This window comes from Hyla sarda, chromosome 13 (genome assembly GCF_029499605.1).
Source record: "Hyla sarda isolate aHylSar1 chromosome 13, aHylSar1.hap1, whole genome shotgun sequence".
In the NCBI taxonomy this organism is placed as follows: domain Eukaryota; kingdom Metazoa; phylum Chordata; class Amphibia; order Anura; family Hylidae; genus Hyla; species Hyla sarda.
In genome coordinates this window covers 8,178,064-8,202,917 of record NC_079201.1, presented here as the reverse complement: position 1 = coordinate 8,202,917, position 24,854 = coordinate 8,178,064, and the positions used below count along the sequence as shown (strand labels likewise).

The 24,854-nt window shown below is 42.4% G+C and overlaps 1 protein-coding gene across 12 annotated transcripts in view; it reads right to left on the bottom strand.

Moving 5' to 3' along the window:
- OGFOD3 (2-oxoglutarate and iron dependent oxygenase domain containing 3) overlaps window positions 1-24,854 on the bottom strand; it is a 452,864-nt gene that overhangs the window by 170,200 nt on the left and 257,810 nt on the right. For 10 of the 12 annotated variants that reach the window (XR_008849651.1, XR_008849649.1, XR_008849652.1 and 7 more), the window contains exon 9: window positions 16,046-16,159. Coding sequence is in view for 1 of the 12 variants with exons in the window: in XM_056550515.1 (XP_056406490.1) it covers window positions 16,113-16,159 (47 nt within the window). In the remaining 11 variants the exon portion in view is untranslated. Of the gene's footprint in view, window positions 1-15,709; window positions 16,160-24,854 lie in introns of those variants that run through there. The other 2 variants (XR_008849659.1, XM_056550515.1) reach the window with 2 other exon arrangements.

Below are 24,854 nucleotides of genomic sequence, written 5' to 3'. Positions count from 1 at the left end.
TATTCTTGTATATAGGAGCAGTATTATAGTAGTTATATTCTTGTATATAGGAGCAGTATTATAGTAGTTATATTCTTGGATGAGGCCCTCCTGCGTCTCACCCGAGAATGCAGTACCTGAAATAAAGAAAATCCTGCTTGACACGCTAGAACTGGTGAGTGATCCGTCCTTTCACTTCTAATTAGATGTTGCATTATATTAGGTATATTATTGTATATAGGAGCAGTATTATAGTAGTGATATTCTTGTGTATAGGGGCAGTAATATAGTAGTTATATTCTGGTATATAGGAGACAGTATTATAGTAGTTGCAACACTCGCATTTCAGAAGACAGGAACATCTGTGGATGTGGATCCGCTGGACCTGTGTGGCAGATGACTCGGACCGTACCAGGGAGCGTAGTTTAAAGGAGATGTTCGGTGCTCACTTTTCTTATTTTATCCGTTCCGGGCTGAAAAATAATCTCTTACCTGCCTAGGCTCCCCCGATGCTTCAGTACAGGTGTTCGGTCCCCGGGCTATTTGCTTCTTACTTCCCGTTAGCTTGACACATCACACGGAGCTTCAACCTATCACCAGCCGCAGCGATGTCCCGTCTCGGCCAGTGATAGGCTGAAGTTCCGTGTGACGTGCTGGGCTAACAGGAAGTAAGAAGAATACAGCCCGGGGACCGAACGCCTGTACGGGAGCACCAGGGGAGCGTATGAAGGTAAGAGAAAGCTTATTTTCTTTTTTTTTGCAGCCCGAACGGATACAATAAGAAAAGTGAGCACCGGACATGTCCTTTAAGTTCCGCTGGTTTTCACCAGAGCCTGCTACAAAGTGGGATGGGACTTGCTGCGGCAGGCGGCACCCAGGTTGCTACCCCTGGTATGGCTCGACCACACAGTCGGCTGAGGAGATGCGAGGAGGGATAAGGCAGCTCATAGTCAGGATAGCAGAAGGACAAGGCAGGCGGCACAGTAGCGTAGCCAGGACATAGCAGGAGGTCAATAGGCAGGGGGCAGAGGAGCAAGGTCAGGTCACAGAGCAAAGGATCAGATACACGGCTAGGCAACTCTTAGGAATGCTTTCTCTCAGGCACAAGGCAACAAAGATCCGGCAGGGAAGTGTGGGAGGAGGAGGAATTTATTAATGAGCCACAGGTGTACTACACTAAGAGGCGCACTGGCACTCTAAATCTTAAAGCTCCGGAGCAGAGAGGCAGAGGTGGGGGCAGGAGAAGTACCCGGTGAGTGACGGACTGGGCGCGTCCCGAAATGCGAAACCCAGCCCCACTGGCAGCAGCAGGTAACGGGACCATGCGCTCATGGCCAGCGTGTGCGGCCGGAGCGCTTAAAGTAACAGTGGTAATATTCTTGGACATAGGAGTAGTATTATAGAAGTTATATTCTTGTATATAGGCGCAGTATTATAGTCGTTATATTCTTGTATATAGGAGCAGTATTATAGTGGTCATATTCTTGTATATAGTAGTTATATTCTTGTACATAGGAGGAAGTATTATAGTAGTTATATTATTGTACTGTACATAAGGGGCAGTATTATAGTAGTTATATTCTTGTTCATAGGAGGCAGCATTTAAGTGGTTATGTTCTTGCCCATAGGAGGCAGCATTATAGTAGTTAGATTCTAGTTCATGGGAGGCAGCATTATAGTAGGGCTTCTTTTCTTAAATACAGATAGATTTCAGGTAGAGGTAATCACAGTCACAATATAATACAGAGAAATAGTATTACAATGCCGAGCATCTGGTCATCAGTAGCCGACACACATTCTCAGCATCTATAAATAGGGATGTAACCAATCATGAGAAACGGAGCTGTCAATCTTTATTTGTTGGCTTTGTGAGATTTACAATGCTGGATGGTGAAATGTTTTTTCAGGGCTGACTCAATGTATGTTGATCAGTCAGCAAGAGATGTGACCTGTCCTAAGGTGCCCCAAGGTCGGATAACTAATCATCAAGTATGTAAAGATGCCCTTTAACAGATATTAGGCAGAAAGCACAAGATCAGAGGAATTTAGTTTAGCATGAGGGTATGTAATTCTGCACCTATGGTGGGGTGGTGGTGGTAAACGTATCATGCCCCTTTTCTGTTCTACTTTGTATGACAAAAAGTGGGAAGGACTGCATCTTGAGACTAGATCCATTAGGAAATCAAAACTTGTATAGCCCTGACTCCCAAACCTGACCCTGGGGGCAAACACTTGTTTTTCTAGCATATCCGTGAGAACTTTTTGGATCAGTCTTACACTGGCCCTGCTAAAGGCATACCTTTGCACTCTATATGGGGGGAACCTTAGGCCCCATTCACCCATTGGAATATCCATCCAGAGAAATTACTGGCAGATAATTTGTATACAGCAGCTGCTGCCAATATCAATCTGTGCTATGACCGTATGGACCTGCGATGTCCCCATTGACAGCAATGCAGTCTGTGTGGAATTCCGTCAACAGAATGAACATGTTCATTATTTTGTCAGGTCCAAAATTGGGATTTTCCACAGTGTGAACAGGTCCATGGAAAATATATTGTCATCCAATGTTAAAATCTTGCAGTGGAATTTCCAAGCAGAGTTCAGCTTGGAAATTCTGCACTGTGAACGGAGCCTTTTGGCTCTAGGTATAGAATCACTGAAGTACTGTGAATGCTGTGGTAACTGTTATAGGAGCTTTCTGGGAACACTTTGGGTATTAATACTGACAGTTATCTAAATCACTGGGACACTCTTGGGGGAGGGTCACTATGGCACTGTATATAGGAAGCACTTGTACTGTTTGTGATGAAACTGGCACTGTAAATAGGAGGAAACAATTTGTGTATTATTATTGGCAGCTCTCTATCACTTATTTTTTTAATGTGGGAACTCTACTAATGCACAAGGATACATTGTGGCACTTAATAGCAGCATCCCTGGGCTCTCTTAGGGTAGGGCACTATAGCATGGTTGTATATAGGCCGCACATGTACTGTTTGTAAAGACACTTGACAATGTTTATAGGAGCACTGATACTGTTTATGGTAGCACTCTGGAGACTATTGAATTTGTCCCTGTTAAAGGGACACTCTAAAAATGTGATGAGGCTGATGTAATAGAAGAGTGATTAGTATATGAGGCTTATTTGCATAAACATTTAGAAGTGCATTTGTGCCCTCTATATCAGCTGATTTCCTAGAAAACTAGAAGAAAGCACCAACAAATAAAACAACCATAACTAAGAATAAACCAAATCATTACTGTGTAATATCCAGATATTCATCATTCCAGGCAGTCGTCCTGCTCGGTAATAATGGTGTCTTCCTCCGCTATCTGCATTGAACAGATTCAAAGTCCCCACTAAGCGTTTCACTTTATCATCCAGCAAGTTGTAATCCTTCCATGAAATGACATTCCTCCGCTCTTCTTTTTGCCTGTGAAATGTCACATTTGGAGATTGTGGTGTCCTGCGCCCCCCTCCGTCCTCCATGATCCATCACTGTGCCTGCAATTTTAACCGGGGAACTGGAATCTGTTATTTTTTCTTTACATGTATATACATCGGTCTTGTCTTGCAAAGTGCTTCAAGATTTCCAATGGCAAAGGCATCTTTTTACTCTAGGTGATTTCTGCTGGGTGAGATAAGATCCTGTGAAGTGGCAGCTGCTGCCAGCTGCATCTCCCTGGAGGGAAGTCCATTCAATTTATTCAGCTCCTATAACCATTGCCGAAACCGAGGAATAAGAAAGTGACTTCAGAACCGTGTCCCTGTAGGCAATGAATTTAGCTGGTGTCAAACTAAAGGTATGGGCTATATGCCCAGCAGAGGTGAGTGGAATAAGTGTTAGAGTCCCATCTGAAAAGAGGCCACCTCCACGTGGTGGATGGGGGACACATCTTGATCAAAAATTGCGCTAAGAGTCTCCATTTTTTGACCGAGAGGGCTGCTACAACCTTCTTTTTTGTATAAAGGTATATATCATATCAGACAGCAGGGCATACTCCATCTCTAGTTATGCAGGGAGGGAACTAGAATCCATATACATAGAATTAAGGGCATTGTTTTTAAAATCACACCTGAATGTCTTTGTAAGGCCCTGACAGTTACTGTAGACCATTACAGTAACTTGCCTAACCCATACATGACAGCTGTGTGTCAGGCGTGTGCCTTTCAGCCGACATATTTCCATAAACTCTAAATATAACATATATTATCTTGTCTCTCCGATGCTCTATGTTAATGTGTGATTGCACATATGCTATGTATGTCAGCCCCTGATTATTTACTTTTTCCCAGATGTGTAACCCTTCGAGGACTGCTGGTAGGTTTATGTGTTCAGTATATTGTACACTATATTACTCAGTTTAGTAGTTCTTTTGTACTATGAATTTTTCTCTCTTTGTTTGCTATGTGCCTTACACATATCCCTCTTCCTCGAAGCTCCTGTTCCTACAGATTAATTAGGGTTGAATGAAACTCCGGAAATTAATTTTGGGTCTAATCTGGTGAATCTGTCAGAGGTTTTTAATTCAGATATGAAAGTGCTCCATTTGCCCATGGTAAGTATGTACAGGAGCAGGAACTCTTACCAAAGATAGGAATCCCTGTTTCTGTACATTAGTGTGGCTGGGCCAGATGCAGAATGTAGTAAGTGGATGCAGAGCTCTATACAGCATCACAGCTTGCCTCCAAACCAGCTAACTTGGTGGGACCAATTGACTTCTGGGCACTCACTTCTTATGTTTCCCGGCCGCCTGGCTACTGGTCACAGAGAAATCTGTATAGACCAGGCCACTGTTGTCCACTTTTGTGTGTTGTTTTGTTTTAAAAGCATGGTGCCCTTCTGGATGTTCCTCTTTGAAGTCTAGGGGAGTTATGTGTGGTGTTTAAGTTCCTTACTTTCCTGCAACCCCTGGTCCCAGCTTCGGCAGGGATGCCACGATGTCGGTTCTTCGGCTAAACTTGGGTTGGTGCCCAGGTGGCATCTGAGAGCATTGTTGGTCCTTTCCAAGCTACAGCGAAGGAGGATTAAAATTCTGAACCCTTGCAGGTGCCCTTTGGCCTGGAGCCGAAAGAAAGGTTTGTGGGGGTACATCTCTTTTCAGAGAAGAGCTTGCGATAGACCGCATCCTTGTGCACTTTTTGTGTGACTCAAATTGACTCTTTTCCAACAGATGATGTCATTGGAGAGTGGGATTGGTGGGTTTGATTTCAACTGGCTGACCCTTTTGTTCTCAGAGACATGTAATCACAAGAGGAGTCTGATAGCAGCTTACCCCTCCTATATTCATTGAGAATTCATGAACGTTTGCTCCTGCTGAACATTCATGTGCATGGGGAGATCAGGGGGGATATCTGTCAGCAAACACAACATTCAGCCAACAACTATTAAAAGTTTAAGGTTATTGCCACCTTAAAGGGGTACTCTACTGCCCCAGCATTTGGAACATTTTGTTTTAAATGCTGGGTGCGGGGGTCAGGATGTCACGACCGCACCCCTTGTGACATCACGCCACGCCCCCTCAATGCAAATCTATGGGAGAGGTGTGGTGGCTGCCATGCTCCCTCCCATTGACTTGCATTGAGGGGTGTGGTGTGAGGTCACGAGGGGCATGGCTGTGATGTCATGACCACCGCAGCCCGGACCCAGCATTCGGAACAAAATGTTCTGAACACTGGGGCAGTGGGGTACCACTTTAAGACTTCTCTATAGCCAACCAGTACCCTGTACCCCTATACAGTACCAACGAGGGGTTAGGGCACCAAAGTAGCAGTGTGCAGATGGGCGACTCATCCTTTTGAAGGAGATTCTGGTTTGGATAGTATGGAATTTCTTACTTCTACAAGGGAGTTAATTTGCATAATTTTTCCTTAGGAGCATTGCCTGAGAAGTATAAGTCTCCAATACACCAGTATTCTCTTCAAACAGTCAATCATATATATGAGTCATATAGACGAGTCCTCAGATCAATATGAATCAGTAAATCATTGGCTACTGCGAGAGGCAAATCCACGCAATACCCTTGTTGTTAATTATAATTAACAGTGATATTATTGAGTGGCCATCATTGATTTTTGTTTTGTTTTTTTCATTTGGTTTCCATCAAAAAAAATGTGTTGACAGATAAAATCATTCACCAAACAATTAGTCACCCACCATTCCACTGAGGAATACCCACTGGAACTTTACCATGGTATCTTCCTTTAAAAACATGAAAATTGTTCATAGACACACACTTGTTGGGAAACACTGCTCTTTTGGGACTTATTTATAGACTACATATTCATCAGAATCTCTAGGGATCAGCAGAATATCCCCTTGGCTCCAATTATCTCTGAACCAAATCCAATCCCCTGGAGAGAGGTGCGGCAGATTTTCACATAAAGAATTGGCCTAATAACGAATAGCGCCCGTTCTTCGAGGAAAATCTGATAAAATATCTGGGTGTTATGCCGGCACCATAGGATATTCATATATGCTCACTACCTGTCCATATATACTATACTAAATGCCCACACTTCATATTTAAGACATAGGTTTACAGCTCAAGAAAACAGAATTTTTTTGTTTGTTTTTTACTTTTTTTTTGTAAGATTATATTAAGGTTTTACCATCATAAGATAAACACTCAAAATTGTTCCATAAGAAGGCTCAAGAAAAAGATCACGTAGCATCAAGAATAATAGCCATAACAAAACATAAATCCTCAGATCATAAGAGAAAATGAAATGTTCCCGTAATGTAACATGAATAGCAAAATATAGTGAAATATGTAGAAAAGAAAAAGGCCTAAAGGGCCAGCAAAACACTACATAAACTGCCCAACACTAAAGGGGACGAGGGGAAAGACAAAGAGACACAGACAGGATGAAAGATAAAAAGAAAGGGGGCTAAGTATAAGTAGCAGTAAGTATTATCTGCAGGTTATGCTAGATACTCCACCCACCTGACCTCCTTAAGCCAAGACAGAAGTTGTTCTATCATAGGGAGGGGAGAATTTCCAATGTTTAGGCAAAGGAATTTTAAACGGGGTGCATAAGGCAGAGAAGAAGACATTAAAGATATAAGCTTTGGGAGTTCAGGACTTACTTAAAGGGGTACTCCGGTGGAAAACTTTTTTTTTTGTAAATCAACTGGTGCCAGAAAGTTAAACAGATTTGTAAATTACTACTATTAAAAAATCTTAATCCTTCCAGTACTTATTAGCTGCTGAATACTACAGAGGAAATTATTTTCTTTTTGAAACACAGAGCTCTCTGCTGACATCTCTGTCCATTTTAAGAACTGTCCAGCGTAGGAAAAAATCCCCATAGCAAACATATGCTGCTCTGGACAGTTCCTGTCCTGTTTAACTTTCTGGCACCAGCGGATTTAAAAAAAAAAAAGTTTTCCACCTGAGTACCCCTTTAAAAGGGTACTCCAATGGAATTAATTTTTTTTTTTTAAATCAACTGGTGCCAGAAAGTTAAACATATTTGTAAATTACTTCTACTAATAAAAGCTTAATCCTTCCAGTACTTATCAGCTGCTGTATGCTCCACAGGAAGTTGAGTTGTTTTTTTCTGTCTGACCACAGTGCTCTTTGCTGACACCTCTGTCCATGTCAAGGAACTGTCCAGAGCAGGAGAGGTTTGCTATGGAGATTTGATCCTTTGTTCTGGACAGTTCCTGACATGGACAGAGGTGTCAGCAGAGAGCACTGTGGTCAGACTGGAAAGAAAAATTCTACTTCCTCTGTAGTATATACTGATAACTCCTGGAAGGACTAAGATTTTTTAATAGAACTAATTTACTAATCTGTTTAACTTTCTGGAGCCAGTTGATGTGAAACAAAAAATTGCTTTCCACCGGAGTACTCCTTTAACAAGATCATTCATATGTCTCCAAAAAGAAGAAGATGCTTGTGGTGCCAAGAAAGATGAAAAAGGGTTCTCCTGGCCTGGGAGCATCTCCAACAGAGCAGAGGGACAGACCACCACTCCATTTAATACTATGGAGAATGCAGCCGCCATAATCCTGTCAACGAGGGTCAGAGAATATTACCAGTTTGCCTCCAAAATGGACCTCAACCGGAAAATTATGGTGGTATCACTTGACCATGTACTGTATATGGGGGCCTCATGACTCTCCCTCTGGTAGATGTTGGAGGAGAGGAGAGTTGGGCAGCAGTTTTCTCCACTCTCCCATTCAGAATATACTGATGCCTGGTAAAGCTGAACATGCGTCCATAGAGAGATAGAATGATCATTCAGCCAACAGGAAGCTAAAGTGTGGAATCCCCGTTTAAGAGGCTCACGTTCTGTCAGACGTAGACCGCATTCTATCCATGATATAGGAGGCACTAGGCAGGTTATGTATCCCCCCTTCCTCCCCAATCTAACACATTTTCACAACTTGCATATGGGAAACTATTCTTGGAATAGACATTAAACAGACAGAAATGTCAAATTTGTAGGGAGGATATTAAGGGATTAAGAATGAGCTGCGTCTTCCTGTTTAATGCGAGTTCCCGGACGAATGTGTTGACTCCATTGTAGCTGTGGCACGTGAAGCTGACAATTCATCATAAGGACACTGTGGAGGAATGAGGGATGTTTCCCAGAGAGTAGGGATTTGGGAAAATATTTCCTGGGGTGAACCACGGGATGAAGCTTCACGAATTCCCAAAGGAAGGATGAAAGTCCCCGAGATTGTGTGAAACATTGTCCGTGTAAACAGTGTAAGATTACAAGAGAAATTAATATCATATGGACGCCACAGGGAAGAACTCTTAGTGTTAGAGCACTGGGAGAGGGAAGTGGAAGTGAAAAGTTTTGCATCTATACCTGGAGCTTATCACCAGCCCGCAAACAAAGAATAAAAAAGCTTATACCAGCACAATACAATACAATGGTCTTCCCTGCCCTGCTATTATTAGGCTGTTGCTGCTTGGTTTGTATCAGGCTAGTTATGAAAAAGCAGGAGGACCCCATGCTTAAAAAAAAAAAAAAAAAATATATATATATATATATATATATATATATATATATAGTCATGGCCGTAAATGTTGGCACCCCTGAAATTCTCCAAGAAAATGAAGTATTTCTCACAGAAAAGGATTGCAGTAACACATGTTTTGCTATACACATGTTTATTCCCTTTGTGTGTATTGGAACTAAATAAAAAAAAGGGAGGAAAACAAGCTAATTGGACATAATGTCACACCAAACTCAAAAAATGGTCTAGACAAAATTATTGGCACCCTTAACTTAAGATTTGGTTGCACACCCTTTGGATAAAATAACGGAAATCAGTTGCTTCCCATAACCATTAATAAGCTTCTTACACCTCTCAGCCGGAAAGTTGGACCACTCTTCCTGTGCAAACTGCTTCAGGTCTCTCTTATTGGAAGGGCGCCCAACAGCAATTTAAAGATATCTCCACAGGTGATCAATGGGATTTAGATCTGGAATCATTGCTGCCACTTCAGAACTCTCCAGCACTTTGTTGCCATCCATTTCTGGGGCTTTTTGACGTATGATTGGGGTCATATTCCTGCTGGAAGACCCAAGATCTCGGACGCAGACCCAGCTTTCTGACACTGGGCTGTACAGTGCAACCCAAAATCCATTGGTAATCCTCAGATTTCATGATGCCTTGCACACATTCAAGACACCCAGTGCCAGAGGCAGCAAAACATCATTGAACCTCCACCATATATCACTGTAAGTACTGTTTTCTTTTCTCTCTAGGCCTCATTCCTTTTTCAGTAAACTGTAGAATGATGTTATTTCACTAATAAGTGAAAATAATGTAAAAAGGGTAAAAACATACGTAAGGACAAACATAGTGCAAAATATAGTATAAATTTATATAAAAATATATTTTAATCCACTTTATCATTAAGGCCAGCTGCACCCTGCGCACGCATGCGCAGAATCCACCTCGCCTCCTTCTGCATTAACAGCCTCCTTCTGTCAACTTCAACACGGAGGTATCACCTTTATGCTCTGTATTTATGTGCTCAATAATTCTGGGGCAGCCTTTTAAGGTTTTTACCGACCGCACATGTTCACGGAACCGAGTGTGCATGGGGCGTATAGTGCTCCCTATGTAGAAGCGGCCGCATACACACTTGATTCCATAAACTACGTGATCGGTCCGGCATGTGATGAGATCTTTCACAAATATCTCAGATCCACCTAGCAGAAAGTTTTTCCCTTTTTTCATACTTGGGCACCATTTACAGCTCCCACAACAGTGATTCCCCGTGGGTGCTGTACCACTGAGCCAATCTAGATCCTTTTTCTTTTCTGACATGTACAGACTTCTTGTAAGAAGATTACCTATGTTCTTCACTTTCCTGAAGGCTATTACGGGTCTATTTTGAGTCACATTACTAAACAGGTATTTTTTTGGAAAAGTGACCAGTTGTCATTTATTGCTTGTTTAATGGTATTGGAAAGAGGGTTAAAATCGAACACAAAAGAGAATCTATTGAGCGTTGATTCTACCATCTGGGACTCCAACTTTTTTCTCCTTCTTTTCAATAAAGCATCACGATCTTGTGAGGCTGCTCTGATAAAAGCAGCATCTATAATATTTTGAGGATAACCTCTAAGGGTTAATCTTTTCGCCTATAATAAGAAGCCATCATCCGAACTGTTGATCCGTCGTAGGCACAAAAATTGGCCATACGGTAGAGCGGTTTTAACATGGGTTGGATGATAGCTCTGAAAATGAAAAAGAGCATTCCCAGCATTGGACTTCCTGTAACCCATTGTGTAAAGTGTTCCATTTTCTGGTTTGACTACCACATCAAGGAATTCCAGTTCCACTATGCTGGTCTATATGTGAAGCCCTCGATCATACCCTGCCAGATGATAAAAATATCGTCCCTAAATCTGTGGTAACTCTCAATCCACATGCGGTATGGATTAGTTGCTGAAAAAAACTAGTATTTCTCAAAAATCGCAACAAACAGATTAGCTAGAGTACAGACCACGGGAGTGCCCATGGCCACTCCACTAATCAGCTTATACTATACTTGGTCGTACTAAAAAGAGTTACTGGTGAGGATTAGGGTGAGGGCGTCACAGATAAAATCTGGGAATTTATTGGATATTTTGACCCTCCATATACCGGTCTCTCTCCTCTTTTTTTACAGATAAAATCAACACACAGGGGAGTCTTATTGGATTTTGATAGGATTTCATGGATACATTGGTTACTGAGGGATTGTGGAATATAGGTGTACAGACTTTCTATCTCTATTGCTGCCAACAAATAGCCTTCCTGCCACTTACATTCTTGGATCTTACATAAGAAATCGTTGGTATCCATTACTAGTGCATATATATATCATCTAAGAGTGGATGGAGTAACCAATCCACGTATTTGGATAATGGTTCAAGGATGGACCCCATCCCGGACACTATGGGGCACCCGGGAGGGGAGTCCAGCATCTTATGCACTTTTGGCAAAAAGTACCAACAAGAGTAGTTGGGATGTTTGGGAAACAATTTACTTGCTGTTTTATTGCTTAGGATACCTTTTTCCACATACATTCTCAGAAGGGCTTGGAGTCTGGAACTATATTTCTGGGTGGGATTTTCTTTAAGGACCTCATAGTTGTTTTTACATTTTTTAACTGGCTAAGTGCCTCAGACACATAGTATGTTTCACTCATAACTATGCCCCCCCCCCCCCCCTTATCAGACATTTTGAAAACAACCCCTTTTAATGTTCTCAATTGTTTCAGGGCTGTCATTTCCTCTGGGGCTAAGTTTGGGGGGTCCCTCTGATAACACAGGGCTCAGACCTCCTCCAGCACCTTGTGCTGGAAGAAGTCCAAGCTGCTGCCCTGGACCGCCGGGTGACAAAAGGTGGACCTGATACCCCCGGAGAACACGGGAACCCATGGATCCCCCAAACTGGGGGGGTGAATGTCACCACCCAACAATTCAATACGGGAACACAGGCATTCCAATTCGGTATTGGGGGTGTTTCCCAGGGGGCTGAACCCCAGGGGACCCACAAAAACTGGATGCTCACCCTCCTCACTGCTAACTGTAGCTTGTTTATTATGGAATACCCTTTATAGATTGAGGTTACAAATGGATTTAGAACAATCCACCTCAAAACCTACATTGTAAAATTGTTGTGGAAAACAAAAATTAAGTCCATTGGACAAGACTTTCACAATCGCCTCAGATAGAACAATGTACGTGAGATTAATCACCATAGTGTCCTCAAATGGGGTTGGCACCTCATTCTTTTCTATGTCCGCCACAATACCTTCTTCCTTTTCCTACTTCCTCTGTTGCCTGTTTTTCCGTGAGTGTCCTCTCCGGACATTCCTTCTAAAGGGGGACCATTAACCTGGGTGTGATTTGCTTTACTGGTAGATGGCTTGGGTTAAGTAATATTGGACTCATCTGAGTCACTGGACTCGGATTCTGAGGTCCAAAAGTCTGTTGTAGATCTAATGGGTTTTTCCTTCTTATTAAAGATCTTCTGTTTACTTTTACCGGGCTTACGCTTTTTGCCACTTGCCCTGTTGAAGGAGAATGGTGTGCCTTTCTCAAAGTCCATTTTCTCCCAAAGGTATTTGTCCTTTTTTTCACTTTTTAAGTCTTCTTTTGCTCTTGTAGCTTAAGTAATTTAGATTCAAGCTTCTGTAGGAATGCCTTCTGCTGTGTTTCGAGAATCCTGGTCCTTAATTCCACTTTGGCTCATCCCAGAGCTTCTGTAACATTTCTGGACTCCAGCTTATTTCTTTCTCGCACTAATTTAAGCACCTGCATGGAATATTTAAGGTGGATTTTTTCCCAGTTGGTCATAAATGCTGGGTCGTCGAGGAACTAAGATGGCTTCTTTTAATACCTCAAGCCTCTCGTTGTACGTTAACACTCCTCATACGACTTTAAGGCTTGCACTGTCCAGTACAAGTGCATCTCTTTCTCGGCCAATTGGCATATTTTTTGCTCCAGACCTTTAGTGCTTATAGTCTGGAGGATGTCATTAGATTCGAATAGTGAAAAAAGATCCAAGGCGCCCTCTCTCCCCACTGTGATGGCGTTGTCTGCCGGGTAAGTGTCCATGTTGGCTGTGTCTTCTGTCTCCATGTGGGCAAGGAGACTCCAAAGGATAGTGGGTGCGCTATGGTGTGCTCAGAGCTGTAGGCAAGACTAGACAAGCATAAAAGACAAAGCGCTCGGAACAGCTTCCGTGAACCCAAAAATGGCCAATATGATGCCCCAGGATACCTAGTCCGTGTATAATTCAGCGGGGTGCTCAATCCAGAATTCAGAACGGAATACACATGAAAGAATGAAGATGGCACACACCACAGATGAAGAAACGGCTGTGCTTTATTCAGTAACCGGCAGACTTACAGCAGACTTACTTACTGATGCTCCCTGAGCCTGCAGGACAGCTTAAATATCTTTGGAACTTGTTTTGAGCTGCTTTTTCTCTTCCGTCCATTCCCAGGGAGATTAGCTACAGTGCCATGGGTTGCAAACTTCTTGATAATGTTGCGCACTGTGGACAAAGGCAAATCTAGATCTCTGGAGATGGACTTGCAACCTTGAGATTGTTGATATTTTTCCACAATTTTGGTTCTCAAGTCCTCAGACAGTTCTCTTCTCCTCTTTCTGTTTTCCATGCTTACTGTGGCACACACAGACACACAATGCGGAGACTAAGTGAACTTCTCTCCTTTTTTTAAAATCTGCGTTCAGGTGTGAGTTTTATATTGCCCACACCTGTTACTTGCCCCAGGTGAGTTTAAAGGAGCATCACATGCTTGAAACAATCTTATTTTTCCACAATTTTAAAAAGGTGCCAATAATTTTGTCCTGCGCATTTTTGGAATTTCGTGTGACCTTATGTCCAATTTGTTTTTTTTCCTCCCATTTTTGGTTTAGTTCCGATACACAAAGAGAATAAACACGTGTATAGCAAAACACGTGTTACTGCAATCCTTTTTTGTGAGAAATACTTCATTTTCTAGAAAGATTTCAGGGGTGTTAACATTCACGGACATGACTGTATTTATTTTTTTATTTTAAAGTGGGTCCTTCCTGCTTTTTTTTTTCAGATTTCAGATTTCAGATTTTGTCAGATTCGAACCAAGCAGCAGCAGCCTAGTATTATCAGGGTAAAAATGACCATAGGTTTTTGCCATTCCAACCCTAATATCACCAGCATGCGGGCCACCCCAGACCTAGAGCATCATTACTAATGCTCTGAGCCTGATGGTACCTGGCTGTTTACAGTACCCCTAGAAGCAGTTTGTACTTGGGTAACATTAAGTCCCTGCTTAGTAATGGTAGAATGGAGTAGCATGTCCCTTATCAAGATAGAGGAGGCCTCAATAATATGGCACTTAGGAAAAGAAAAATTAGGCAATGTGATGGTTATATGTGCACAATATGGCAGGATGGATATGCTTAAAATTCTGTCAGTCACTTCATTCATTGCTTCTCCATTTAATCAATTTCTGCTACATGCTAGACAATATAACAAAGCAGAGATCCGTCCACCCCGGGACACTGTGTGAACATGACATAATGTGACAGGATTCTGCTATCTCTTCTAGGAACAGCAGACTTGGCAGAGAGGAGGGAAAGATAATGAGAGGCGCAGTCTACACGACCTTGTGTTATTTGCTGGCTGCATGCTAATTGTAATGTCCCATCCTGTTATCAGATCTGGGTAACAAACACTCAGGGCTTCAGTGTCTGCAAATCCTGGCCAAGGCGGAATGCAGGAAGAAGCCTATACACTGATCATGAAACAAGAAGACCTCAAGGACATACAAGGGATCATGGAGATACCAGAAACATGACATCTGCATTTATATTTAATCAGAAATGCAAATCTATCTCCATAAAAGTTTTAGGGGCACCAGTACACAGCTCCACCCTCACGGTAAATGGGCGCCAACCTTGGTGATCTGCACTAGTTGTTCTGCCGGGCAGAATATAAACAATACTTGGACAATCATGGAGCCTTCTAGTGCAATCAGCCGTTGGCCACGCATCCCACATCACACAGGAAATATCAGCCTATGATTCACCCCCTCAAAATGACCGAATCAGCTAACAAACGAGCCAATGTCTTGTCATTCATTTGCTGATTGCTGGCCCTATTACACAGGGCCCTTATTCCACTAAGCAGTTAGTGGGCACGTCCACTCTAAAGTTATCAGATCAAATACTCCAGACATATGGCGAAAATCTTGTGCTGTATCAGGCTGGCATATAGGATATAATCCGGATCAGTACAGGATAAGTAATGTAATGTATGTACATAGTGATCTCGCCAGCAGAATAGTGAGTACAGCTCTGGAGTATAATACAGGATATAACTCAGGATCAGTACAGGATAAGTAATGTAATGTATGTACACAGTGACTCCACCAGCAAAATAGTGAGTACAGCTCTGAAGTATAATACAGGATATAACTCAGGATCAGTACAGGATAAGTAATGTAATGTATGTACACAGTGATCTCACCAGCAGAATAGTGAGTACAGCTCTGGAGTATAATACAGGATATAACTCAGGGTCAGTACAGGATAAGTAATGTAATGTATGTACACAGTGACCCCACCCGCAGAATAGTGAGTACAGCTCTGAAGTATAATACAGGATATAACTCAGGGTCAGTACAGGATAAGTAATGTAATGTATGTACACAGTGACCCCACCAGCAGAATAGTGAGTACAGCTCTGGAGTATAATACAGGATATAACTCAGGATCAGTACAGGATAAGTAATGTAATGTATGTACACAGTGACCTCACCGGCAGAATAGTGAGTGCAGCTCTGGAGTATAATACAGGATATAACTCAGGATCAGTACAGGATAAGTAATGTAATGTATATACTATTTTAGATATTTTTTTTATAAAATAATATTAGGTGTACATTTTACTATTATGTGCAGAAGTGGATATGCCCTTCGGCCTCTTATGTTATCCTCTTCTGCAGTTAAAAATTATATTTGGTTGTTCCTTAGTTATTAGTGTTTCTGGGAATATTTGATGACAGTCCCCATTCATCTCCATACCTTTTCATTACTACGTAAATTTGCGATCCAGGATCTATAGACATATGTGAGTGGACAATCCAAGTCTTTACAGTCTCACCACAGGGAAGCTCTCAGTATAATTTCTCCATTTCTCTATTAAGAAAGAAAAAATAAATAAAAAGTCAGTCATGCCTCAAGCCTCTAATAAACATTCATGTAGCATATGTCTGTATTACCCTCTAAATAAAGCTTTCCCTGCCTCTCCTGAATCAGTTAAGGGGACAAATTAAATATATCTTAGTGTTTTATATTAATAGCAGACTGGCTCATAACACAAGGGGGAAAAAAAGGCAGAGCACACTTAGAGAAAGTCTGGATTCCTATAATGTACACAATTCAAAATAATATAACTACTATAATACTGCTCCTATATACAAGAATATAACTACTATAATACTGCTCCTATATACAAGAATATAACTACTATAATACTGCCTCCTATATACAGGAATATAACTACAATAATACTGCTCCTATATACAAGAATATAACTACTATAATACTGCCCCTGTATACAAGAATATAACTACAATAATACTGCCTCCTATATAAAATAATATAACTTATAACTACTATAATACTGCTTCTATATACAAGAATATAACTACTATAAAACTGCTCCTATGTACAAGAATATAACTAATATAATACTGCCTCCTATATACAAGAATATAACTACTGTAATACTGCTCCAATATACAAGAATATAACTACTATAATACTACTCGTGTATACAAGAATATAACTACTATAATACTGCTCTTATATACAAGAATATAACTACTATAATATTGCCCCAATATACAAGAATATACCTACTATAATACTGCTCCTATGTACAAGAATATAACTACTATAATCCTGCTATATACAAGAATATAACTACTATAATACTGCCTCCTATATACAAGAATATAACTACTATAATACTGCTCCTATACACAAGAATGTAACTACTATAATATAATACTGCATCCTATATACAAGAATTTAACTACTATAATACTGCTCCTATGTACAAGAATATAACTACTATAAAACTGCTCCTATGTACAAGAATATAACTAATATAATACTGCCTCCTATATACAAGAATATAACTACTGTAATACTGCTCCAATATACAAGAATATAACTACTATAATACTACTCCTGTATACAAGAATATAACTACTATAATACTGCTCTTATATACAAGAATATAACTACTATAATATTGCCCCAATATACAAGAATATACCTACTATAATACTGCTCCTATGTACAAGAATATAACTACTATAATCCTGCTATATACAAGAATATAACTACTATAATACTGCCTCCTATATACAAGAATATAACTACTATAATACTGCTCCTATACACAAGAATGTAACTACTATAATATAATATTGCATCCTATATACAAGAATTTAACTACTATAATACTGCTCCTATATACAAGAATATAACTACTATAATACTGCTCCTATGTACAAGAATATAACTACTATAATACTGGCCTTGTGGAGAAAAATATACTTAATTTGCTACTATGACTAGGTAGGTATTGATCTTCTACTGTTTATACCTGAATGTAGCCCCTGGAGACCCCGCACAGTGTAATAATAATGTGTTCAGTCTCTATTATGACGGACACTTGGGTTTTCATCTTTCAGTGATAATTTACACATGAGATGAGATGAATGATGCAGATGAATTTGTATGAACATTGGAGAATTGATTTTCAGGTTAGTGGATGATGTGATTTTAGGTGATTACCCATTGGTGGGCAGAATGACAAAGAATACGGACATCATATCAAACCAATCTACACTGCTTTCTTAACTGGTTAGTATGTAAGTATAGGGTTGTTGATACATATCATGTATGTACCGTGGAGACCGACCATCTTTACTGGGGCAAAGGGCCTGGTTGATACCATATCCTTTATTATTAAGCAGGACTCCCTTTTTACTGGAGAGGAGAGCAACAAGGTGGTGGGGAATTGCTTCAAGGGTCACATGAGGGAGATAAAGTGGAATCAAACGCCAGGCCCTTCCTGGGTGGTCAAACCTAGCCGGATTATTGTGGTCCTATTTTGATCTTTACTATGGGCCCCTCTCTTTTGTATACACCACTGTTGGATAGTTTTGGACCAGAACAAGGAGTAGAACCCCTAAGTATCTTAAATTGTGGTCATCTTTGACAAAAACACATAAAGAGGGAAACACATGATCATGTAGGCCACTGGATATGCGAAATTGCTACATGATGATGTGTTTCCCTCTTTATGCACTGAAGCTGGCACGTTCTCTGAGTATTTCCAGCAAGATGGTGACCACCACATTATGGGTGTCAGGTCCGAGCATTCCTAGATGAACAGTTTCCTGGAAAGTGGATTGGTCGTCGTGGGCCAGTTAAATGGCCCCCAAGGTCTCCCGATCTGACCCCCTTAGACTTTTATCTTTGGGGGTCATCTGAAGGCAATTGTCTATGCTGTGAAGATAAGAGATGTGCAGCACCAGAAACTACGGATACGGGAAGCCTGTGCTAGCATTTCTCCTGCAGTGTATATAGTAGTATATAGCAGTGTATACGGATACTGGAAGCCTGTGCTAGCATTTCTCCTGCGGTGTATATAGTAGTATATAGCAGTATATAGAGAAGAGGGTTGCATTGACAATCCAACACAATGGGCAGCACATTGAACACATTTTATAAGTTGTAAATAACTCATGAAAGAATAAAGTTACGTTAAAACCAAGCACATCATTGTTTTTCTTGTGAAATTCCCAATAAGTTTGATGTCATATGACCCTCTTCCTATTGAAAAAACAAAAGTTGGATTCAAAATGGCCGCCATGGTCACCACCCATCTTGAAAAGTTTCCCCCCTCACATATACTAATGTGCCAAAAACAAGAAGTTAATATCAACAACCATTCCCATTTTATTAAGGTGTATTCATATAAATGGCCCACCCTGTAGTTTCTGGACAAAATGTTACCAGAGAGTGCTGCGACTACAACTACTACTATACTACAACTACATTGCACGCCAACACTTTAGAGTCGAAAAGAGTTTTGTGGTCCACCAACTACAGATGAGCAAATCAATTGTGACCGAACCAATTTCATTCTGAATTTCCCCAAATGTTTGATTCTTCAGAATAAGTAATTTTTAGATTTGTCTGGGGTGAACCACATGGCACCCAGCCCAGAGAATGTGTGGAGCCACCTTAATGCAAGCAGATATGGTAGATCCATTGCTGCCTATTCACCACATTCACTGGGCTAGGTGCTCTGTAGTATATGCTTTCTTGCTCAATGTACAGGAGCAGTGCCTGTTTCTGTATGCACCCTCTGTGGCACCCTATACAGTATGGGGTGCCACAGACAGAAAGTACATACAGGAGCAGGGACTCCTGTCAGAGGCATAGCCATTACTACATTCAATGAGATGGGCTCTCTGCACCACACCTAGCAAATGTATACAGATGTTCTGTGTATTGAAGTGGAGCAGGGACTCCTTCCTTTGACAGGAGTCCCCGCTCCTGTACTGGTATAGTCAAATTGGAATTTGAATCAAATGAAAACTGGAACAAATTTCCGGAGGCCGCCCAACCATTTGACCAACCTTTCAAATAAAACGGGTACATTTCTGTTGATGGAGAGTAATTAGGCTAGAACAGTGGTCTCAAAACTGTGGCCCTCCTAGATGTTAAAAACTGCAAACTCCCTGCATTCCTGCATAGCCTTCAACAGGGGCTACCATATTGAAGGTTGCCTGCAACATCTGGGGGGCCACAGTTTGGAGACCACTGGTTTAGAAGTTGACCCCACTACACTGTACAATTTCATGTAAAGCAATTCTATAAGGTCCTTTTAGCTAGTCCAATGGCTCTTTTGATAACATTAGCTGATGGGCTGGCAGATCAAAAATAAAACAAAAGTCTATTGAAGTCTACTGGGAAGGGTATAACACTGAGATGGGATTTGACGCATGGTTAGGCAGCACACAAGTTGGCAACGTTAGTCAGGCAGAGATAAATGTAACACTAGGGGAGAAAATGAAGTCAGAAAGCCAAAAGCCTGGAAACAGTAATTTAGCAGAGCCATCTACCGAAGCGGGAGAGAAGATAGACAAGGCTCAGTAATGGTAATGTAGCACGGCCCGGTATGGGCACAGATGGGCATATGAAAAAAGAAGCCAAATGAGCCTTGTGAAAGAGTTAAATTGACCAGGCACATTGTACCGTGCCTCCTGGTCTCCCTGCCAGATTCTGCCGCAAGACTCATTGCAATGGCTGGAGGGAGGAAGAAAATGTGCTAGGGTGAGTACGTGACAAATCGCATTCTTCAAGTCTATGAATGTAAAACCTTAACACTATGTGGTCAGCATTCTGTGGAGTCTTCTCCTGTCATGGACAGCTCCATCTGGCATCACACCATATGTAAACAGTTTTGGCTTAGAAGAGTCATTTTTAGTTTGTCATTTCCGTCGTTTCACTTTAAACAAGATTGAATTAACAATTCAGATTTTTTTCCTGAGGTGGTGGGATGCTTTTACGTATTGCCCTAGATGAAGGATAATCCCTGGGATCTGATTAGATATAGTGAAGGAGCTACCTCCAGATATGTGAAGGACACAACCCTGGGATGGGTCATTGCTTCGTGACCTGAACGGCAAGGAAATTAGCAATGAGGACTCCTGTAGGGATATCGCATGTCACTTCAAAGGAGCTTAAATGAAAATCCTGTTCCTTGTAACATGGTTGTATACATTGCAATCCCATGTATTCTGGCACACCGGCCTGATTGCCAGCTCTAGGGATTATAAATTACTGAAGAAGACGTCCCTGGAGTTAATTCCAGAAATCCTAATGCTGTCTCTACTGTAGCGTGTAAAGGACATTACCGAGTCATGCTGCACTGGTGGACCAAGAAGGTTGCAATGTAAAAACAGATTCTCTCTTTATGTCCGGAAGAGAAAAAATACTAAACTTCATTGAGTGCTGTCAGCATGGCCTCCACACAGTGCAGTACTGTCTACTTCATCTCCTACACACTCTGGATCTTGTAAAATGTAACCTATGGAACAACCAATCCTATCTTCTATACGCTATGAAACAGTGAATTTAGGGGCAAATTTATTATAGTCAATGGAGTTCAAGTGCCTAGGGAAGATACCGTAATTGTCAGCTGTGAGTAATAAGAAGTAATTAAGATGTAAGAAGAATAGATAAATAGATACATAGATATGAGATAGATAGATAGATAGATAGATAGACTGGAGAGACATAGCTTGGAGATAGATAGATAGATATGAGATAGATAAACAGATATATATATATATATATATATATTAGATAGATAGATATTAGATAGATAGGAGAGATATATATAAATAGACATAGATGTCACGATGCCGGCTGGCAGGTAGTGGATCCTCTGTGCCAGAGAGGGATTGGCGTGGACCGTGCTAGAGGATCGGTTCTAAGTCACTACTGGTTTTCACCAGAGCCCGCCGCAAAGCGGGATGGTCTTGCTGCGGCGGTAGTGACCAGGTCGTATCCCCTAGCAACGGCTCAACCTCTCTGGCTGCTGAAGATAGGCGCGGTACAAGGGAGTAGACAGAAGCAAGGTCGGACGTAGCAGAAGGTCGGGGCAGGCAGCAAGGATCGTAGTCAGGGGCAACGGCAGGAGGTCTGGAACACAGGCTAGGAACACACAAGGAAACGCTTTCACTGGCACTAAGGCAACAAGATCCGGCGAGGGAGTGAAGGGGAAGTGAGGTGATATAGGGAAGTGCACAGGTGTAAACACTAATTGGAACCACTGCGCCAATCAGCGGCGCAGTGGCCCTTTAAATCGCAAAGACCCGGCGCGCGCGCGCCCTAGGGAGCGGGGCCGCGCGCGCCGGGACAGAACTGACGGAGAGCGAGTCAGGTACGGGAGCCGGGGTGCGCATCGCGAGCGGGCGCTACCCGCATCGCGAATCGCATCCCGGCCAGAGGCGGTATCGCAGCGCCCCGGGTCCGTGGAACCGACCGGAGCGCTGCAGTGAGAGGAGTGTAGCGAGCGCTCCGGGGAGGAGCGGGGACCCGGAGCGCTCGGCGTAACAGTACCCCCCCCCTTGGGTCTCCCCCTCTTCTTGGAGCCTGAGAACCTGAGGACCAGACTTTTGTCCAGGATATTGTCCTCAGGTTCCCAGGACCTCTCTTCTGGACCACAACCCTCCCAATCCACTAAAAAGAAGGTTTTCCCTCTGACCTTTTTAGATGCTAAAATTTCTTTGACGGAGAAGATGTCCGAGGAGCCGGAGACAGGAGTGGGGGGAACAGATTTGGGAGAGAAACGGTTAATGATAAGTGGTTTAAGAAGAGAAACATGAAAGGCATTAGGAATACGAAGAGAAGGAGGAAGAAGAAGTTTGTAAGAGACAGGATTAATCTGGCGCAAAATCTTGAAAGGACCAAGATAGCGTGGTCCCAGCTTATAGCTAGGGACACGGAAGCGGACATATTTGGCGGAGAGCCATACCTTGTCTCCAGGGGAAAAAATGGGAGGAGCTCTTCTTTTCTTATCCGCGAATCTCTTCATGCGTGAAGAAGCCTGTAAGAGAGAATTTTGGGTCTCTCTCCATATGATGGAGAGATCACGAGAAATTTCATCCACAGCGGGCAGACCAGAGGGCAAGGGGGTAGGGAGGGGGGGAAGAGGGTGACGGCCGTACACCACGAAAAACGGGGATTTGGAGGAAGATTCAGAGATTCTGAAATTATACGAGAATTCGGCCCAAGGTAGAAGATCTGCCCAGTCATCCTGGCGGGAGGAAACAAAATGTCGTAAATAGTCACCCAAGATCTGGTTAATTCTTTCTACTTGTCCATTGGATTGAGGATGGTATGCAGAAGAAAAATTTAATTTAATCTTGAGTTGTTTACAGAGAGCCCTCCAGAATTTAGACACAAATTGGACGCCTCTATCCGAGACGATCTGCGTAGGCAACCCGTGAAGACGAAAAATGTGTACAAAAAATTGTTTAGCCAACTGAGGCGCTGAAGGAAGACCAGGAAGAGGGATGAAATGTGCCATTTTGGAGAATCGATCAACGACCACCCAAATAACAGTGTTGCCATGGGATGGGGGTAAGTCAGTAATAAAATCCATACCAATCAGAGACCAAGGTTGTTCGGGAACAGGCAGAGGAAGAAGAAAACCAGCGGGCTTCTGGCGAGGAGTCTTATCCCGGGCACAGATAGTGCAGGCTCGCACAAAGTCCACCACATCAGTCTCTAGAGTCGGCCACCAATAGAAGCGAGAGATGAGTTGCACAGATTTCTTGATGCCCGCATGACCTGCGAGATGGGAGGAGTGACCCCATTTGAGGATTCCGAGGCGTTGGCGTGGAGAAACAAAGGTCTTTCCTGGTGGAGTTTGCCTGATGGAGGCTGGAGAAGTGGAAATCAGGCAGTCAGGAGGAATGATGTGTTGAGGAGAGAGTTCAATTTCAGAAGCATCTGAGGAACGAGAGAGAGCATCGGCCCTAATGTTCTTATCAGCAGGCCGAAAGTGAATTTCAAAATTAAATCGGGCAAAGAACAGAGACCACCTGGCCTGACGAGGATTCAGCCGTTGGGCAGACTCGAGGTACGAGAGGTTCTTGTGATCGGTGTAAATAATAACTGGAAATCTTGATCCCTCCAGCAGATGCCTCCATTCCTCAAGTGCTAATTTAATGGCTAGAAGCTCTCGATCCCCGATGGAGTAGTTCCTCTCCGCCGGAGAGAAGGTCCTAGAAAAAAACCCACAAGTAACAGCATGCCCGGAAGAGTTTTTTTGTAGAAGGACAGCTCCAGCTCCCACTGAGGAGGCATCAACCTCCAATAGGAAGGGTTTAGATGGGTCAGGTCTGGAGAGCACGGGAGCCGAAGAGAAGGCGGACTTGAGTCGTTTAAAGGCGTCTTCCGCTTGAGGAGGCCAAGACTTGGGATCGGCATTTTTTTTTGGTTAAAGCCACAATAGGAGCCACAAGGGTAGAAAAATGTGGAATAAATTGCCTGTAATAATTGGCGAACCCCAAAAAACGTTGGATGGCACGGAGTCCGGAGGGGCGTGGCCAATCTAAGACGGCAGAGAGTTTATCTGGATCCATTTGTAGTCCCTGGCCAGAGACCAAGTATCCTAGGAAAGGAAGAGATTGGCATTCAAACAGACATTTCTCAATCTTAGCATAGAGTTGATTGTCACGAAGTCTCTGAAGAACCATACGGACATGCTGGCGGTGTTCTTCTAGATTGGCCGAAAAAATTAGGATATCATCAAGATATACAACAACACAGGAGTATAACAGATCACGAAAAATTTCATTAACAAAGTCTTGGAAGACAGCAGGGGCGTTGCACAGGCCAAAGGGCATGACCAGATACTCAAAGTGTCCATCTCTGGTGTTAAATGCTGTTTTCCACTCATCCCCCTCTCTGATGCGGATGAGGTTATAGGCGCCTCTTAAGTCCAATTTAGTAAAGATGTGGGCACCTTGGAGGCGATCAAAGAGTTCAGAGATGAGGGGTAAGGGGTAGCGGTTCTTAACCGTGATTTTATTAAGTCCGCGGTAGTCAATGCAAGGACGTAGAGAACCATCTTTTTTGGACACAAAGAAAAATCCGGCTCCGGCAGGAGAGGAGGATTTACGGATAAAGCCCTTTTTTAGATTCTCCTGGACGTATTCAGACATGGCAAGAGTCTCTGGGACAGAGAGAGGATAAATTCTGCCCCGGGGTGGAGTAGTGCCCGGGAGGA